An 18,600-nucleotide genomic window follows, 5' to 3' on the forward strand; every position below is an offset into this window, starting at 1 on the left:
GTATTGGAGCTTCAACATCAGCATGAGCCCCTCCAATGAATATTAGCTCTCTCTCTCTCTATATATATATATATATATGTGTGTGTGTGTGTGTGTGTGTGTGTACACACACATACATACATGCATGCATGTGAAAAGAAAGTGAAAGTGTTCATTGCTCAGTTGTGTCCAATTTTTTGTGACCCATGGGACTGTAGCCTGCCAGACTCATCTGTCCAAGGGATTCTCCAGGCAAGAATCCTGGAGTGAGTAGTTATTCCCTTCTCCAGGGGCTCTTACTGACCCAGGGATCAAACCCAGGTCTCTTACATTGCACACAGATTCGTTACAATCTGGCCACCAAGGAAGCCATGTGGATACATATATCCCCTCTTTTTTGGATTTCCTTCCAACTGCTGGTTAACTTTTAGAATAATTGTTGTGTGTTATCTCTGAGGCTTCTTTAAGCATGTACAGTTGGCCCTTGAACAGTGTGGGAAGGTTGGGGAAGGTGGTTTATTGAGTGTAATTCAACCAACAAGAGACTGTGCATTACTGCAGTATTTGCTACTGAAGAATATCTACCTGTAAGTAGACTCGAGTAATTCACACCCAGGAGTCAGCTATATCTGGACCAAGACCAGGATTCTTTTGGCTCTACACGTGAGTGGGGTCATGCTTTCCTGGTTTTCAGTTCTGTCCTATTCCACGGTGTAAATGCATCAACACTGGCGCAGGCCTTCCTGCTCTGATGACCTGCAGGCTGTTTCCGGTTTTTCCCCGTTCCCAGCAATGCTTCCATGAACAGGGTGACACAGCCGTCTCAGGGCAGCATTGCTGGTGACTGGAAGCATAATTGCCAGACTGGATGGTGAGACATTTTAAGTTTGATGGACACTGATAAATTACCATCCTCAAATGCTCTAGCAATTTGCAGTCTCACCAGCCTTCTCTGCAAAGCATCATTGTCCAGATCTTCTCCAATACCAATTTCTTTAAAATTGTTGATTCTTATTTTTGTTGATATTTCTCTGATTGCTAGTTGGGTTGAGAGTACTCACTGGCTGTGAGGATTTCTAGTATGAACTGTCCATTTTCTCGGCTCATTTTTCTATTGTGCTATATGTCATATTTTTTGTAAGTTGAAATTCTTGATGTAGTCTAGTCATGGGTTTAGGTTTATTGTATAGAAATACTTAATTTTTCTGTAGTCAAATTTGTCAGTTCTTTTAAATGGCTTTTTGGGTTTTATTTTTTGCTTGGCGAATCCTTCTTTGATTATAAATTTAACTGTTTTGTTTATAGTTGGTATCTGATAATGCTTTGTGTTTCTGCTTTAAAAAAAAAAACGTTCTAACATTGAATCTATCTGTGATTTCTTTTCCTTAATCATTTTTTAAAATCAAAGTATAGTTATTTTTCAACATTGCATTAGCTTCAGGTGTACAGCAAAGTGATTCAATTTTATATGCCTCTATATAGATTTCTGTATTCGTATATCTATATGTATAGATTCCTTTTCACAGTTTTCCATTATCAGTTGTTACAAGACACTGACTGTAGTCCCCTGTCCTTGTTTATCTACATCTGCTGGAAGCTGGTTTACATTTACTTTTCCCTACATGATTTTATGAATAAATTATTCTTTCCCAGTGATTTTACATGCCACCAAGAATCCCCACAATTACAGATGAGGGTATGTATCCGTTCTGTTTTCTGTGTTATTAACTATGGGTTTTATACCCAGCTAGCAGAGCCAGGTCTTCCTGGCTAGGATGTTCCTGCAAAAGTATTTTGACTTTTTGTGCATTTCCTCTTTGATGTGAAATTCCAAATCACCTTGTTAAACTTTTGAAACATGCTGTTTACATTTTAATTGGTTCTGTTGAGTTCGTAAAAGATTGTAGTAGAATTGTAACAGCATTTGGGAGAATACTTGGCAGTATTTATTTTTTCCCGTCCCACACAGGAATATTTGTGGCTTTTTTCGTGTCCTTCATTAGGTTTTCTCGTTTTATCCATGTAGGCCATGCCCGTCAGGTGCTGAGCCACACACACAGACGGCTGTGTGTTTCAGGTGTGGCTGCTGAGAGCGTGTTACGGGTTACTGCTGGCCCTGTGCGCTGTCTTCATGCCTTTAGTCCTCTGGAAGCTCCCCTCATGCCCAGCGCCTTGGCTGCGATGAGCTCTTTTGGCCCTTATCCCTTGACAGGTGTGGTTTGATTGCTCCACTCTAGGAGGTTCTCATCCTCCCATACCCAGAGGGAGGCCTGGGTGCTACATGGCCAAGACTGGCTTCCGCATGTGCTCCAGGCAGCAGGTCCTCCCACAAGGCACATTTCCATGTTTTGATATCCTGGTGTTCCCAGACACTTCCTTCTCCTTTAAACTACTCCTCCCTGTGGGCTGCTACTCTGCCCTCTGCGTCCCTCTGCCCCTCCCAGTCTGCTTCTCATTTCCGGCGAGTACAGCACCAAGAGCTCTTATTCTCAACATTCTCCTGGTGAGCTGCCAGCTGGACATCCTGTCACCTCCCCCAATCTGTAGTACATATTTCATACAAACAGAGGCCCTCCGCTACATAGCTAGAGTGAGACCACCACACTCACACCATTATCGGCGCTCACTGGCCCCCAGACCACGTTCAGGTTCTGTTGACCCAGTCACGGAACTTGTTGCTTCTCAGGTCAGCATCGTGAATGCTGTTAGTTGTCACAGCTCAAATCATGCATAGCTTACAGGGATTTTTTTTTTTTTTTCTTTGTCTGGTTGGTTGGTTTTTTGTTTTTTTTTTTTTTTTTGGCTGCAGTGTACAACATGTGGAATCTTACTTCCCCTACCAGGGATCAAACCCACACCCCCTGCAGTGGAAGTCCAGATTCTTAACCACTGGAATGCCAGGGAAACCGTTATAGGTTTTATTAATGTTTGTATTTTTATGTGATTTTTAAAATTTTTGTATTTTATTAACTGCTACTGCTAAGTCACTTCAATTGTGTCCGACTCTGTGTGACCCCAGAGACAGCAGCCCACCAGGCTTCCTCGTCCCTGGGACTCTCCAGGCAAGAACACTGGAGTGGGTTGCCATTTCCTTCTCTAATGCATGAAAGTGAAAAGTGAAAGGGAAGTCGCTCAGTCGTGTCCGACTCTTAGCGACCCCATGGACTGCACCCTACCAGGCTCTTCCATCCATGGGATTTTCCAGGCAAGAGTACTGGAGTAGGGTGCCATTGCCTTCTCCGGTATTTTATTAAAGGGTAGCTCTAAGTTCACAGCAAAATTAAGAGGAAGGTACAGAGATTTCCCAGAAACGCCCCGCCCCCAGCACCCAGAGCCTCCCCACGTCAACATCCCCCACCAGATGGTGCATTTGACGCAACTGCTGCACCCACGCTCACCCGTCATCATCCCTGAGTGCTTACTTTGCATCAGGGCTCCCTGCAGATGTGTTGTCCATTCTGTGGGTTTGGACAAATGTATAATGATGTGCATCCAGTTTCATGGCCCTGAACACCCCCCGTGCTCCTCCTACATACCCGCCCTCCCCTGTGCATTCAGTTTCCGTGTGACTTTAGTCCGCTCCAGCCTTGAACAGCTTCTCACTCTTTCCAGGCTGTCCTATCCCCTACACATCTGCAGGGCACAGGCCTGGCTTTGCAGACTGCCCCACACTTGGGCCGCCTCACATTCCCCACGCATAGACTTAGGCTGCACCCTGGGAGAGAGACATCACAGAAGTCATCACCCCACCTCCCCCAGGCCAGATGCTCCCAGCTCCTGGGGGCCCCCAGCCCTGCTCTGGCTCTAAAGTGGCCAGGGGAGTTTTGAGGTGAGCAGCAGTCAACCTCCTAGTTCCTCAGGGTACAAAAATCTCCTGTGGGTTCCAGTCTTGCTTTATAGGTGGACATGCTAAGTCTCCAGGCATGCAGTCCACAAGGGAACCTCCTTCAGGGTGTTCAACTACACTGTTCCCCTAAACATCTCCTAGGGTGGGGTTTTAGGTTACCTGTAATTAAGCTGTCATCCTGGCCCTGTGTGAATGCAGGGAAGGAAGAGAGAGTTAGTGAAGCTGGCATTTAAAAAGACACATTTGTATTTCTGTTGATGCTGTTTTTATGAGCAGCAGGATGACCCTGACCCCAACGTGGGCCAGACATCCCTGCTAGAGCTGTGAGAGAAGGGCATTGCGAGGGGATGGGTGGGCGTCAGGGCAGGTGTTAGTTCCGAAAAGAAGAGAAGAAACTTGTACTTTACTGATTTGAGCCGCCCTGTTTATTATATTGCGTTGGCCAAAAAGTTTGTTCAGGTTTCTTCCGTGACACCCCATGGAAAAACTTCAACGAACATTTCGGCAACCCAGTCAGATCAGATCAGATCAGTCGCTCAAAGGGCCTAAATAAAAGAGAAAGTGCCTTGGCTTGTGAGGTCTGGGGTGAGCCGCTGCAGACCCTTGTTCTGCTTCACCTTGTTCTGTTCTGTGTTTTCTGTGTTTGGGGGCAAGTCTCTGAACCTCATCTGTGAGCTAAGGGGACCAGCACTTACCTGGTTCCCTGGCAACCAAATGAGATGCTCTCATCCTGAAGAAATGCCACTTATGAAGAGTAGCAGATACATGAAGCCTTTAACTACATCCATGCTTGAAACTTGCCAGTATTTATCTGGTAACTGAAGATAGTCAGTTATTGTTAACACCTTATTTTTATGTAACTCTTTATAATCATCTCACTTGATGCAACAGTTATTACCTTTGCTTATGATTCCGGTGGCTCAGATGGTAAAGAATCTGCCTACAATGCAGGAGACCCAGGTTTGATTCCTGGGTCAGGAAGATCCCCTGGAGAAGGAAATGGCAATCCACTCCAGTATTCTTGTCTGGAGAATCCCATGGGCAGAGGAGCCTGGCAGGCTACCATCCATGGGATCTCAAAGAGTCGGACACAACTGAGCGACTGACAATTTCACTTTGACCTCTGTTTGCAAATTAGCGACTGAACAACAGCTGTCCTTGAAATACGAACTGTTGGGTGTTTTTATGTTGTTCTCAATTGTCTAGTGTTTATATATATATTTAGTATCATAAAAATGATAAATTATAGAAATCTATATACTGTTAGGTAAGGGGCTCCGTGATACAATATTAATACATTATTGACCTGAGATGTATTATAGCCACAGGCATTAGTTTCTGCAAAAGTGTTAATAAGAGCTAAAACATATTACATGATCATCACCACTTGCTCGGCACCGCTGGGGGGGCCCTAGGTATCTTTATTCCTTCGATCCTTCCTTCAGTAGCCCTATCAGATAGGTACTGTTGAAGTTCCCACTTTATCTGTGGAAACCAAGGCACAGAAAGATTGGGTTATTTGCCTCAGTACATGGCCAAGCTGGTGGGATTTGAGCACGTGCAGTCAGAGCCCACACTCAGCCCTGAGCCGCACCGTGGGTGGCTGGTCAGCCAGGTGCACACAGAGGACACAGCTTTGTAACATCTCACAGGCATGTGCTGGGCAAACACGAAATGTCTCGGACCGTTTTTGAGATCCTGTATGAATCAGTTCGACACCTCAGCATCTCCCCTCTTTGGTTTTCAGCTGTGGAACAACTATTTTCACCTGGCCGTCGCTTTCCTCACTCAAGAGTCCTTGCAGCTGGAGAATTTTTCAAGTGCTAAGAGAGCGAAAATCCTTAACAAGTAAGTCCACGCAGCTCCGGATTCACGGGCAGGAGCCTGCGAGTCTATTAGAATCATCTCACGGCCTCTAAGCCAACTCGGTACCAACTGAGATGCAATCATGGTGTAATGAGAGGGTGGTTTCAGGTCATGAATTGGGTATTGCCTTTTCTAACCCGTGAGTCCAGGTTGAAGATTGCTGGATTCATTCTGGTGGGTTGCCGGTCCCTGCCATTCGAGATTATTAGTGCCGCACAGAACGGGAGTTTGGGGACATAATTGCTTCTGCTGTGTGCTGTGCTGATGTCACGCCACATGTGGTTTGTGTGTGGCTTAATTCTCCAGTGTAAGCTTCGAACAAGGAAGCTTCTGATGGAAGCTGTTGCACGTTGGAATTGTGGGACAGCCCATCGTGCAGTGGTGAGCGGTCTGGGGTTCCTTCTTTGCCAGAGATGACCCTGGGCCTCTTCCCAGCAGGAGATCTGAAGGGCTTAACTCACCCTTTTATTATCCTAAGAACCTCTCAGAAGCCCCAGGAAAGACAAGATTCCTACCTGGCTCTTTCAGCAGTGCGTCCTGAACAGCTTCTGGTCCAGGGTCAGGAAAAGAACCCTTGCGTGGGGTTCTTTGCAACCCTTGGGCTCTCTGAGGACCTGTATCCTCTTCCTGCCTCAGTTTCACCAGCATCTCAGCTCTGTGGGTGCCCAGAGGGAAGACAGTGAACCCTCATGGGGGATCTGTTCATCGATGGATCAGTATTTCATCAGCACGTCACGGCGATGAGTCAGCATCCCTGTTCATCATTTCGAGATCCTTCTGTGCCATGCTGTTCCAAGGTGTTGCCAGCCCGGTGTCCAGGGGTTAGAGATTCCAAGGCGTCTCCAAAGGGGAAAGCTGCTCAGCCGTCCCTGTATCCTGGGAGCATGTGTCTCCCTCATGGAGGTGAGGTTAGGATCCAGACAGCTCGAGCTGACAGTGGGGCCCTGTCTTTACCAAGCTCCCAGCACAGCCCACCCTTAGAGACACCTGCGGAGAAAACGTATTTTTAAATTGGAAATCTGCATGAAAAGAGCTGACATCTCCTTGCCACTTTGGAGAATAAAATGGCTTGATTCTGAGCATTCTCCAGGTCAGGGTGCAGCCTCTCGCTTCCTGGGCCCTTTCCTCGCTGTGGCAAGAGCCTTAATGTTCAAGCTAAAGCAACGCCAGGAAATGAGCCTTGGCCGCCGAAGGAGACGTTTGCTTCCCCATCACACTGTACCTTCTGAGCTTCAGAGCCACGGAAAATTAAACATGGCCAGTTGGTGTCTGCCCTCCCTGACCCGGCAGAGCCTCTAATCGGGCTTTTAGAATTCTCTCTTTCACAACCATGGGAGGAGAAATGTGGATTTCCCCTCTGAAATTGTCCCATGGATCCCCTGAGGGAAAAAGCCCCAAGCGTTCCAGAAAGTGTCTTTGCAGGAGTGTCTCAGCTTGGGGGCAGCCTCAGGGTTCCTCTTCTGGGGCTGCTAGCTCAGTGTGCAGCCGTGACGGGCCCACGAGGAGACCCCATTTCCGGCGTCTGTGATGAGCGCTCTTGGCCTACGAGGCCGCGTGGCTAAGACCCAAGGCAGGTTTGCATTTTCCCTGCCTCTTGCTGCACCTTGAACACTTTACCATCCATGCGCAATTTTAATTTCTAAATAGCAAAACCTGCATAAGAAATATTAGGAGGGCTTCCACATTGTTAAGTGGCTGTGCTCCAATACAAGATAAAAAGATTTAAGAAAAAAAAGCATGACTGACGTAGATCGCAAGTGCCACCTGGGTGCCTTTGCAGCCTGGAGTTGGCATGTGGTGGTACTTAGCTTCAGTGGTGAAGGTGGCTGAGTTGTTTACCAGAGAGCATCATGCCAGCGAACAGCCAGTCCCAAAAGGGGCTATGCGGTCCTAAGGGGTGTGGCCCCTTCTCTAAGCAGAGGTGCTCTGGGTTGTTGCAGCATGAGAGAGTGGCCAGGATTGGGGCACTTGGGACTTGGCGCAGGGCACGAGGGACCAAGTGACAGAGGGATTAACCCCAGTGGTCTGGGCAAGTGGCTGGGTGCTGATGTCCAGCACAGTGGACATTGTAATGCGGGTGGCTACTTTTTTCTAGAAGGGAAGGCCAGGGGGTCTGAAAGTGGAGTTGTGCCATCCCGTTTCATCGCCTCTGACTGTCTCCCCATCAGCCTGTCTGCTGCTGCTGGGTTTGTGAATCCGTGGAACCCACACGCCCCCGGCTCCTCTTCCTCTCTGCAGGCCCCTCAGCTTCTCGTATCTTCCGGGTCGACAGCTCTGTGGCCCAGAATAACAGAAAATGCCAGGATCAGAAGATCTGCCTGTTTGTTCTCTCCTGTTCAGCTGCATGTCCTCCCGATGACCTAGGTTGGGGAGATAATTAGGATATTTATTCCAGAGGCATTCCCCAAAGCGCACGGGAGTAGCATAAAAGAATGGGCCATACTGCACAGAGCATTGATTATGTCCAACCCAAACTGAGTACAAGATTTGGCAATGAACCACGAAATAAATAACCCGTAGGAATTAAAGTCCATAATAAGAACATTTAACTGACTCACCTTCAGACATCCTTGGTGCTAGTGACTCCTAACAAAGGACAGAGAAGTCGACAGAATGCTAAACCTGACCGTCATTAATTCCCCCACCTCCATCCTCCCACGCACTTTGCACATTCCGGGGGCTCAGGATATTTTGAGTCCAGTGTGAAAGAGCTGGCTTAGAATTAGCAGCCAGTGTGGACATTTTAATCTGGAAGATATCATGTGTCCTGGTGGGGACCATGGGGTGCTGTGACAGCAAATGGGCTTCTGTATTCAGAACCAGACTTCTTTCTGAGAGAGGAAGCGGTTCATGAACGGGCCTTCAGCAGATCTAAGCATAAAATGCTCATTTACAACTGTCCGCTGAGAGGGTAATGCTTGATGGCCAACCCCGGGTCGGTGCAACCCCGGGTCGGTGAACTCGTGTGACTGACGTGTGTCATTCCCGTTACCCTCTTCCTCACTTGGGCCCGGAGTGTTTCTCATTCTTTTTTGGTTCGTTTTAACTATAGAAGTCTATCCTCAGATACCTGCCTGTTCTTAGAGGACAGGTTTCACTACTGGACCAAATACCATATTAAAAAAAAAAAAAATCATCATCTTTCTAAACACTGGGTTCTAGAACATTAGTGAGGGGTTGAGTTTGTACACACTGATGTACACACTACTTTTTAGGGGAACCGAAAGGGAAGAGTACACGGGGACAAGCCTTGCTTTGCATGCGACCTAATAAGAAGCTGCGGTAGAGCATTCCAAATTATAAAAGAGAATATGATGTTTAATTTGTGTTTGTGCTATTTTTTTCCCCAAGAGGCTCAAATTATTGCAAATAAATTCACTATATAATAAGAATTAGAAGGGAACCGGAGGAGATAGACTCAACAAGCTGTAACCTGTGCCAAGGTCCTTTTGACAGAGTTAAGTGAACTGCTTCTGGCTTGCGCACATTAGTGACACTGCACTCCTTTTATCTGAAGTATAGTTGATTTACAATAGTGAGTTTCTGGCGTACAGCAAAGTCCTGCTGGGACTTCTCCTTTGGCCTTGGATGTGGGGTATCTTTTCTTGGTGGAATCCAACATTCTCCTATAGACGCTCATTCAGCAGTGAGTTATAATTTTGGAGTTCTCACAGGAGAAGATGAATGCTCTAAGCGAAAGACGGAGAAGCTCTATACAGTCAGCAAAAACAAGACTGGGAGCAGACTGTGGATCAGATCATGAACTCCTTATTGCCAAATTCAGACTTAAATTGAAGACAGTAGGGAAAACCACTGGATCATTCAGGTATGACCTAAATCAAATCCCTTATGATTATACAGTAGAAGTGACAAATAGATTCAAGGGGTTAGATTGGATAGACCGAGTGCCTGAAGAACTATGGACAGAGGTTCGTGACATTGTACAAGATGCAGTGATCAAGACCATCCCCAAGAAAAAGAAATGCAAAAAGATAAAATGTTTGTTTGAGGAGGCCTTACAAATAGCTGAGAAAAGAAGAGAAACTAAAGGCAAAGGAGAAAAGGAAAGATATACCCATTTGAATGCAGAGTTCCAAAGAATAGTAAGGAGAGATAAGAAAGCCTCCTCAGTGATCAATGCAAAGAAATAGAGGAGAACAATAGAATGGGAAAGACTAGAGATCTCTTCAAGAAAATTAGAGATTCCAAGGGAACATTTCATGCAAAGATGGGCACAACAAAGGACAGATATGATTTGGACTTAACAGAAACAGAAGGTATTAAGAAGAGGGGGCAAGAACACACAGAACTATACAGAAATTTCTTCATGACCCAGATAACCATGATGGTGTGACCACTCACCTAGAGCCAGACATCCTGGAATGTGAAGTCAAATGGGCCTCAGGAAGCATCACTATGAACAAAGCTAGTGGAAGTGATGGAATTCAAGTTGAGCTATTTCAAATCCTGAAAGATGATGCTGTGAAAGTGCTGCACTCAATATGCCAGCAAATTTGGAAAACTCAGCCGTGGCCATAGGAATGGAAAGTTCGGTTTTCATTCCAGTCCCAAAGAATGGCAATGCCACAGAATGTTCAAACTACTGCACAATTACACTCATCTCCCAAGCTAGCAAAATAATGTGCAAAATTCTCCAAGCCAGGCTTCAACAGTACATGAACCATGAACTTCCAGATTTTTAAGCTGGATTTAGAAAAGACAGAAACCAGAGATCAAATTGCCACATCTGTTGGATCATGGAAAAAGCAAGAGAGTTCCAATAAAACATCTACTTCTCCTTTATTGACTACACCAAAGCCTTTGACCGTGTGCATCACAACAAACTGTGGAAAATTCTTAAAGAGATGGGAATACCAGACCCCCTGACCTGCCTCCTGAGAAACCTATATGCAGGTCAGGAAGCAACACTTAGAACTGGACATGGGACAACAGACTGGTTTCCAAATCGGGAAAAGAATACACCAAGGTTGTATATTGTCACTCTGCTAATTTAACATATATGCAGAGTACATCATGCGAAATGCTGAGCTGGATGAATCACAAGCTGGAATCAAGATTGCTGGGAGAAATATCCATAACCTCAGATATGCAGATGATACCACCCTTATAGCAGAAAGCAAAGAAGAACTAAAGAGCCTCTTGATGAAAGTGAAAGAGGAGAGTGAAAAAGTTGGTTTAAAGCTCAACATTCAGAAAACTAAGATTACAGCATCTGATCCCATCACTTCATGGCAAATAGATGGGGAAACAGTGGAAACAGTGAGAGATTTTATTTTCGGGGGCTCCCAAATCACTGCAGATGGAGACTGCAGCCATAAAATTAAAAGACACTTGCTTCTTGGAAGAAAAGCTATGACCAACCTAGACAGCATATTAAAAAACAGAGACATGACTTTGCCAACAAAGGTCCATCTACTCGAAGATATGGTTTTTCTAGTAGGCATGTATGGATGTGAGAGTTGGACTATAAAAAAAGCTGAGTGCTGAAGAACTGATACTTTTGAACTACGGTGTTGGAGAAGACTCTTGAGAGTCCCTTGGACTGCAAGGAGATCCAACCAGTCCATTCTAAAGGAAATCAGTCCTGAATATTAATTGGAAGGACTGATGTTGAAGCTGAAACTCCAATACTTTGGCCACCTGATGCGAAGAAGTGACTCATTTGAAAAGACCCTGATGCTGGGAAAGATTGAAGGTGGGAGGAGAATGGGATGGCAGAGGATGAGATGGTTGGATGGCATCACCAACTCAATGGACATGAGTTTGAGCAAGCTCCAGGAGTTGGTGATGGACAGGGAGGGTGGCATGCTCTGGTTCATGGGGTCGCAAAGAGTCAGACATGACTGAGCAGCTGAACTGAATTGATATAGCAAAGTGACTCCGTATTTTTTTTTCAGATTTTTTCCATTATCGGTTATTATAAGATAGTGAATGTATTTCCCTGTACTGTACAGTAAATCACTGCTGTTTATTTTATACTAGCACTGTGCATCTGTTAATCCCATACTCCTCATTTATGATCCCACCCTGTCCTTTTCCCCTTTGGTAGCCCCAAGTTTATTTTCTCTGTCTCTTTCTGTTTTATAAATAAATTCAATTGTGTTACATTTTAGATTCTACAAGTAAGCAATATCGTGTGATACTTGTCTTCCTCTGCCTGACGTCCTTCACTTAGTGTGATCATCTCTAGGCCCATCCAAACTGCTGCAAGTGGCGTCGTTCCATTATTTTTATGGCTGAGTAATATTCCGTTGTCAGTATATACCATATCTTCTTTTAGTGACGTGGTTTTTACTGACCGTGATAAAACTTTATGCAGTGGAGGACACATCTGTCCCTGTGTCTAGTTAGGCTTATTCCCATCAGTCTTGGGTCCCTCCTCCTCCTACCTCCAGTCTTTCCCATAAAAACAAAAATGTCTCGGCCCACCCATCATCTCCCCCAGCTCCCTACATGCCTCCCGTCTCTCCCCATCCTCCACCGCTCCTGGCTCTGGCTGCTGGCCGGCTCCTGTCTGGGCTCCCAGAACCCCGTCGTAGGTTTTCCTTCTCCCATCTCAGCCTCTCTGCACTGTTGTCAGACTCCTCCATCCAACCGTTCAGTGATGGAGCTCTTCAAGTCTCGATGATTCTGTGGTCTCCCCTTAAGACAGCATTCTTCAATATCAGCCCTTGTGCATCTCAGCCCTTTGTTGGGCCAGGATAGGAACCTAATGGGCCGTTGTATTAATTTTTTTTAGAGCCATCTGCCGTAAGGTAACAATGAGCACAAATCGAGCAGCTCGAAGTAACGGCAATACATTATCTTCCAGTTGCAGAGACCAGAGGTTGAAATCAAGGCATCGACAGAGTTGGTTCCTCCTGGAAGCTCAGAGGGAGCACTTCCTGCCTCTCTCCTACCTTCTGGGGCGGCCCCATCCTTCGCTGTGGTCATGCTCCTTAGCTGCGCCTTCATCCTCACACGGCCCTCCTCCCTGTGTCTCTGTCCTTAAACGTCTCCTTTTCCTGATAAGCATACCAGTGGTTGGATTTAAGGCCTGCCCCGTCCAGCATGACCTCATGCTAACAGGATTCCTTCTGCAAAGATGCTCTTCCAGACACACTCGCATTCATAGACAGCAGTGATTAGGGTCTTAACAGATTTTTATGGAGGACACAATTCAACCCACACCAGCCAAGACCAACATACCTCTTTCTTTCCTTTTTATCCCCCACTCAAATAGAATATAAGAAAGCATTAGAGTTCATGGCAGGTAGTAAAGTTAAGCATTATCTCATGAAACTCTTGTGCACATATATTTATGTGTGTGCCTCTTAGTATATTTCTCATTTCAAGAAAATTTTTGAAACTTATTGATCTGCCTCTGAAGGCTTGGTTCACAACACAGCCCTCCTCTTAAGGGGAAGCAGTAAGGCAAGCTCCCTGTCCTCCAGCCTTCTGTGGTCCATATACCTACCTATCTGCGCCCCGCCCACCCACCGCCACAGGGCCTTTGAACCTGCTGGTTGCGTCCCATATCTGTCTGAATTACAGCTTTCCTTCTTCAAATCTGAAAGTCAACGTTACTCTCAGAGCAAACTTCACCCACAGCCAACCTGGACCCACTCCACTTTTTCCTAACGAACCATGATCATGGCCCTTTGAGAAAGACTATATACACGTACTTGCATGTCCTGGCCCATCTCTGCTACTATGCGAACAGGCCCCGCACGTCTGTGGACTGTGTCTCTTCTGCACATTACATTACTGTTCCCATATTAGCTCTGTGCTGGCCTCCAGGACATATTCAGTAAATCATGAAGCAATGAGTGATGCTTGCTGAAAAATTAGTCTCAATGACCATGGAAACCATGGGCGGGATGCTGTAAGAAGGCCAGTCTAAGCTTCTAAAGGAAGGACCAGCCTGACTTCATTGTTTGCTCAGACAAACAAGGGCAACGTCTCTTTCTCCCCAAAGCCTGGGAGACACGCGTCATGCCATCAATACCCTGATACCACAGATAAGAGAGAGAAATGCATCATGCCATCAATACCCCGATACCACAGATGAAGAGAGAGACATGCGTCACGCCATCAATACCCGATACCACAAATGAAGAGAGAGACATGCGTCATGCCATCAATACCCGACACCACAGATGAAGAGAGAGACATGCATCATGCCATCAATACCCGATACCACAGATGAAGAGAGAGACATGCATCATGCCATCAATACCCCGATACCACAGATGAAGAGAGAGATATGCGTCACGCCATCAATACCTGATACCACAGATGAAGAGAGAGACATGCATCATGCCATCAATACCCCGATACCACAGATGAAGAGAGAGACATGCATCATGCCATCAATACCCGATACCACAGATGAAGAGAGAGACATGCGTCACGCCATCAATACCCGATACCACAAATGAAGAGAGAGACATGCGTCACGCCATCAATACCCGATACCACAAATGAAGAGAGAGACATGTGTCACGCCATCAATACCCGATACCACAGATGAAGAGAGAGACATGCGTCATGCCATCAATACCCGATACCACAGATGAAGAGAGAGACATGCGTCACGCCATCAATACCCGATACCACACGCCATCAATACCCGATACCACAAATGAAGAGAGAGACATGTGTCACGCCATCAATACCCGATACCACAAATGCCATCAATACCCGATACCACAGATGAAGAGAGAGACATGCGTCACGCCATCAATACCCCGATACCACAGATGAAGAGAGAGACATGCGTCACGCCATCAATACCCGATACCACAGATGAAGAGAGAGACATGCATCATGCCATCAATACCCGATACCACAGATGAAGAGACCGTGGGTCAGGGTGGTCAGGTGACTTTCCCCGTGTGCTGGGACTGGGGCTCCGTTTGCTGACCCCTCAACTTGGATGACTGTCTCTGGTGGACATGCTGTTTCTGCTGCTTGGGGTGAAGATTCAGGATAGCAGGTGCTGAGATGAGGCCGGGGAGACCAGAGTCATGCTGTTTTGGGTTAGAGCTGTAGGCCTGGATGTGGGATCTGAGATCTATCCAGGCTCACATCTAAAGGATTACTTCTCGGGGCCCATCGGGCTGGCCCTTTCGAGGTGTCTGCTCACTGTGTGGGTGGGCACAGGGCAGCTGGGTGTGGTCGGAGTGCCTGGTGACCCCAGCTTTGTGGAGACAGGCGTGTCGTTTCAGCAGCAGGAATCTCTGCTTCCTCAGTGGGAAAGTGGCTGTGGGAACGTCTCTTTCCTCACCACGTGGGCTTACCACAAGAATGAAACGTAACACGCACAGCTTGAGGCATGGGACAGTGCTGTGCTGTGACTCGTGGACGCCTGCCTCTCTGGTCCTCAAGGTGCGGGCTGGGGGGAGGGACGGGGATTTGTGGGAGTCTGCAGACTTGCAGTCTCTTCTCCTCTTGCCCTGTGACCTTGGCCAAGTCATCTTGCTCCCCCGCCCCTGAGGACTAGCTCTGTTCCCTCGACCATCAGTCTTCAGGATGGACTCTTACGAAAACCCTGAAGCCGCCAGCCCTGGATCCCAGGTTCTCTGCATTGCTGCTTGCCTCCTCCTTGGGAGATGACAGCTGAATGGTTCAGGAATCCCTCCTAAGTTCTGGTGACAGCTGTGACTCTATTTGCGGATTACGCTGAGATGTGTATGGATTCATCAAAGCTGCCTGCTTTATTAAAGCTGGAGAAAAGATCAATCTTGCTGCCAGGAAGATGCGGTCCTGTCCTTCACCTTCGAGCTCTTTATGCCTCCTGTACCAACCTCGCACTCCTGTGTCTCACTTGACTATTAAAACAGCATTTTTAGCACCTTTATCCAGGCAGCCTAACTCTCATGAGGGATATATGCTCAGATCTTTCCTCATCCTCCCTGTTCTCAAATACTTGTGAAGACGCATCACTTTCCACAGAGAAGATGGTGAACGTAGCTGAGCAGTGTAAGGCAAGCATCCTTGAGCCCCGCCCAGCACTCAGCCAGCACTGCGAGCACTGCAAGCTGTGTGGAGAAGCAGGGGATGGGGCTGGCTTCCCTCTCCTGCGGTCCCTGCATCAACTCCATCTCTGGACAAGGGTCGCCGTACAGCTTGAGACATCCATCGGGTCCCTCCTGGTGATCCAGACTGAAATGGCGAAGGCGCTACAGCTGGGGTTCCCCTGCCCTTTACCTTTCTGAACCTCGGGGTTTAATTTGAATCAGTGTAAGACCTGAGAGAGGGAGTTTGGTCAGGGCGAGAGGCTCAGACACTGATGGAGATCCGCCTGGCTTTCACCACTCGTACTGTACAAGAGCTACCATCCCAGACCGGGAAGTAATTGCTTGGCAGTTGCCAGGGTCTTTAGAGCCTGTGTTAGTGACTGACAGCACCCGCCCGGGACCAGGCTGTCACCTCCTCGGGGACTCTGGCCTCCCCCTCGCTGTGCTGCAGTCTGAGCACCTGGAGGCCAAGGCTGGTGTGTTGGCATCCTCGGGGTCCTCCCTGCAATGCTGCACTCCCCGCTACCCCAGACATGTGCTCCGCTGGGAGGCAGCTCATCCCCCTGGACAGCAAGCATCCCCCCAGCCTGGGAAGGAAGCATCTGCCCTGGATGGAGCACAGTATTCCATCCCCGATCCTCCTCTCCTAGCAAATGCTGGGAGGATGGTCTTCCCAGTCATCACGCAGCCAACCACCTCCTCGCCTGGCCTGCGCTGCTGGGACCCCTTTGTCATTCCTACAGGAGCAAAATGGGGATGAAAAACAGCTCTCCAAGCCTCAAAAGGAAGCACCCCTTACTGTGCTCAGATTGTGTGCCCCTGGGGTGTTTTGGGGTGCCATATAGATACCGAAGGGTGGCCAGGTCCCTGCTCACTGTATCTTGGTGGTGGGCACAGACCCGGGCAGAGAGCACCTCTCTCTCACTCACAGAATTTACCTGCCCCAGTCGCTGGGCAGCACTGCATTCACCTTGGAGGACCGGCTTGTCCTCGGAGGAAGGGCGGTAACACTGCCCGCTCTGATCAGTTTCTCCACATGTACAGCCTCCTGGCACCTGTCCGACTGGGATGTTCCCAAGGTTGACTTCTCCAAGGGGAGCTGCTGGGTTTGTTTATCTTTCTTGGTTGTGATGATCACAGGGTCTGTAGTCCTTTCCTGCTGGAAGTGACAGACAGGTGCTTCGGGCACACGAGACTCTGATGAAAGGTGGCACCAGCTGAGGCTGTTGAGGTACCAGCCCAATCTCTGTCTCTGGAGTCACAACTCGGTCATCCATAATCAGAGCTTTCTTCCCATGTCAGCTGACACGGGGATGCGCGGGGCAGGCGCCGAACCACAGCTGCGATGCTGCAACACTGTGGGATCATTTTGCAAATTATTATTTTTAATATAATCAGCCTTTTCCTTAGGCAATAAAGGGAAACGTTAAATTGCTCACAAACTAATAAAGGTTTATCTTCTGAAGCATCAAATTCTGTTTACTCATGAAACACACACCCCCTCTGCTGACCCACTGGGAAGAAAATTAGCATTTATTTTCCCGGGATAAACAAAAATGGGCGGGGGCGGGGGGGAATGTTTGTTGACATCTCTTGGTGTTAAGTCCTTCCTTACACTGAAAATGATGAAGAAGGATGGGAACTGGGAGCTCCACGGAAGAGGCCTTCCCGGGCCTGATTGCCTAAGACTCCGGGGCTTAATTTAACATGTGAGGCGTGTTTACTGTGTGCCGGGCTGTGCAATGGCATCTGGTGTCTGGTGCCTAGATGCTAATGATATGCATGCAAAGCAAACTCCCCCTCGGGCCCAGGGACCAGATTCTCTTTCTCCTGCCATGAGAGATGGAAGAAAGGAAAGGAATTTCTCTGCACCGTCTCCCCCATGTTCCCACAGAGGAGAGGCCCTTATGTAATCCGTGATGATGGGAAAGTGAGGTTTTTAGCTGAATTCCTCCTCCAATTCCTTTCGGGGGCAGAAGAAGTTGATGCTTTGACACCCTCTTTATTGGCCTCAGGGATGGGAGACTTTCGTTGCACGTAAAAATAATCCAAGTCTGGACTTCCCTGGAGGCCCAGTAGGTTAGGGCTCTACGCTTCCAAGGCAGGGGTCAGATTCAAAAACCTGACCGGGGACCTAAGATCCTTTGTGCCGTGTGGTGCAGCCAAAAATAAAAGTAAATAAAAGTAATCCAAGCCTGATGTTCAAATGCTGCGTGGAGTGACTCAGTGTTTTTCCTGTCTCTGGTTTTCAGGTATGGCGACATGCGGAGACAGATTGGCTTCGAGATCAGGGACATGTGGTACAATCTCGGTGAGTAACTGGGATTTCAGGGCAACGCGGTGAACCTCATGAGTCAGTGGTAGGCAGTGACGCTGGCCCCGTCTGACAGCTTTGCGGTATCTTAAAAATCCGAACAACTCCTGGCTACCTTTGCAGTTAGTGCTTTCAGGGAATAAGAGATGGGAGACCACAGTAAAGGGAAGCAGATCTGATTGTGGAGGAGACAGAAAAGTCAGTAGCGCGCCCTCTCGTGTCAGGCAAGCACAGCTCTGCCTCGGAATGCTCGCTCCTGGGTGTCGCTACCGTTTCTTCCATTTTCCATGAATCAAACAATGTAGCTTATCCTACTGGTATGCACGCCATCCGTTACTATCTTCAGTTTCGCATAATCTACCTTCAAAGGGGTTTATTTGCCCACTCAAAACTGGGCTCGTCTTTAGGTCGCGGTAGGGTGAGTACTTGTGCAGTCAAAACAACCAGGGCTATGTGTGTTTGAAATAAGAAATGAGCATGGGCCTTTATCACTATGAATTCCCTCTTAGCATTGCTTTTGCTGCCTCGGCAAGTGTTGGTATATTGTGTTTTCATTTTTCCTTTGTCTCAAG

The 18,600-nt window shown here is 47.5% G+C and overlaps 1 protein-coding gene across 2 annotated transcripts in view; it reads left to right on the forward strand.

Moving 5' to 3' along the window:
• Positions 1-18,600, forward strand: part of DOCK1 (dedicator of cytokinesis 1) — a 560,513-nt gene that overhangs the window by 444,274 nt on the left and 97,639 nt on the right. For both annotated transcript variants that reach the window (XM_061403980.1, XM_061403979.1), the window contains exons 31-32: positions 5,574-5,674; positions 17,967-18,025. In XM_061403980.1, the coding sequence (XP_061259964.1) occupies positions 5,574-5,674; positions 17,967-18,025 (160 nt within the window). The remainder of the gene's footprint in view (positions 1-5,573; positions 5,675-17,966; positions 18,026-18,600) is intronic.

This window comes from Bos javanicus, chromosome 26 (assembly GCF_032452875.1).
Source record: "Bos javanicus breed banteng chromosome 26, ARS-OSU_banteng_1.0, whole genome shotgun sequence".
Classification (NCBI taxonomy): Eukaryota; Metazoa; Chordata; class Mammalia; order Artiodactyla; family Bovidae; genus Bos; species Bos javanicus.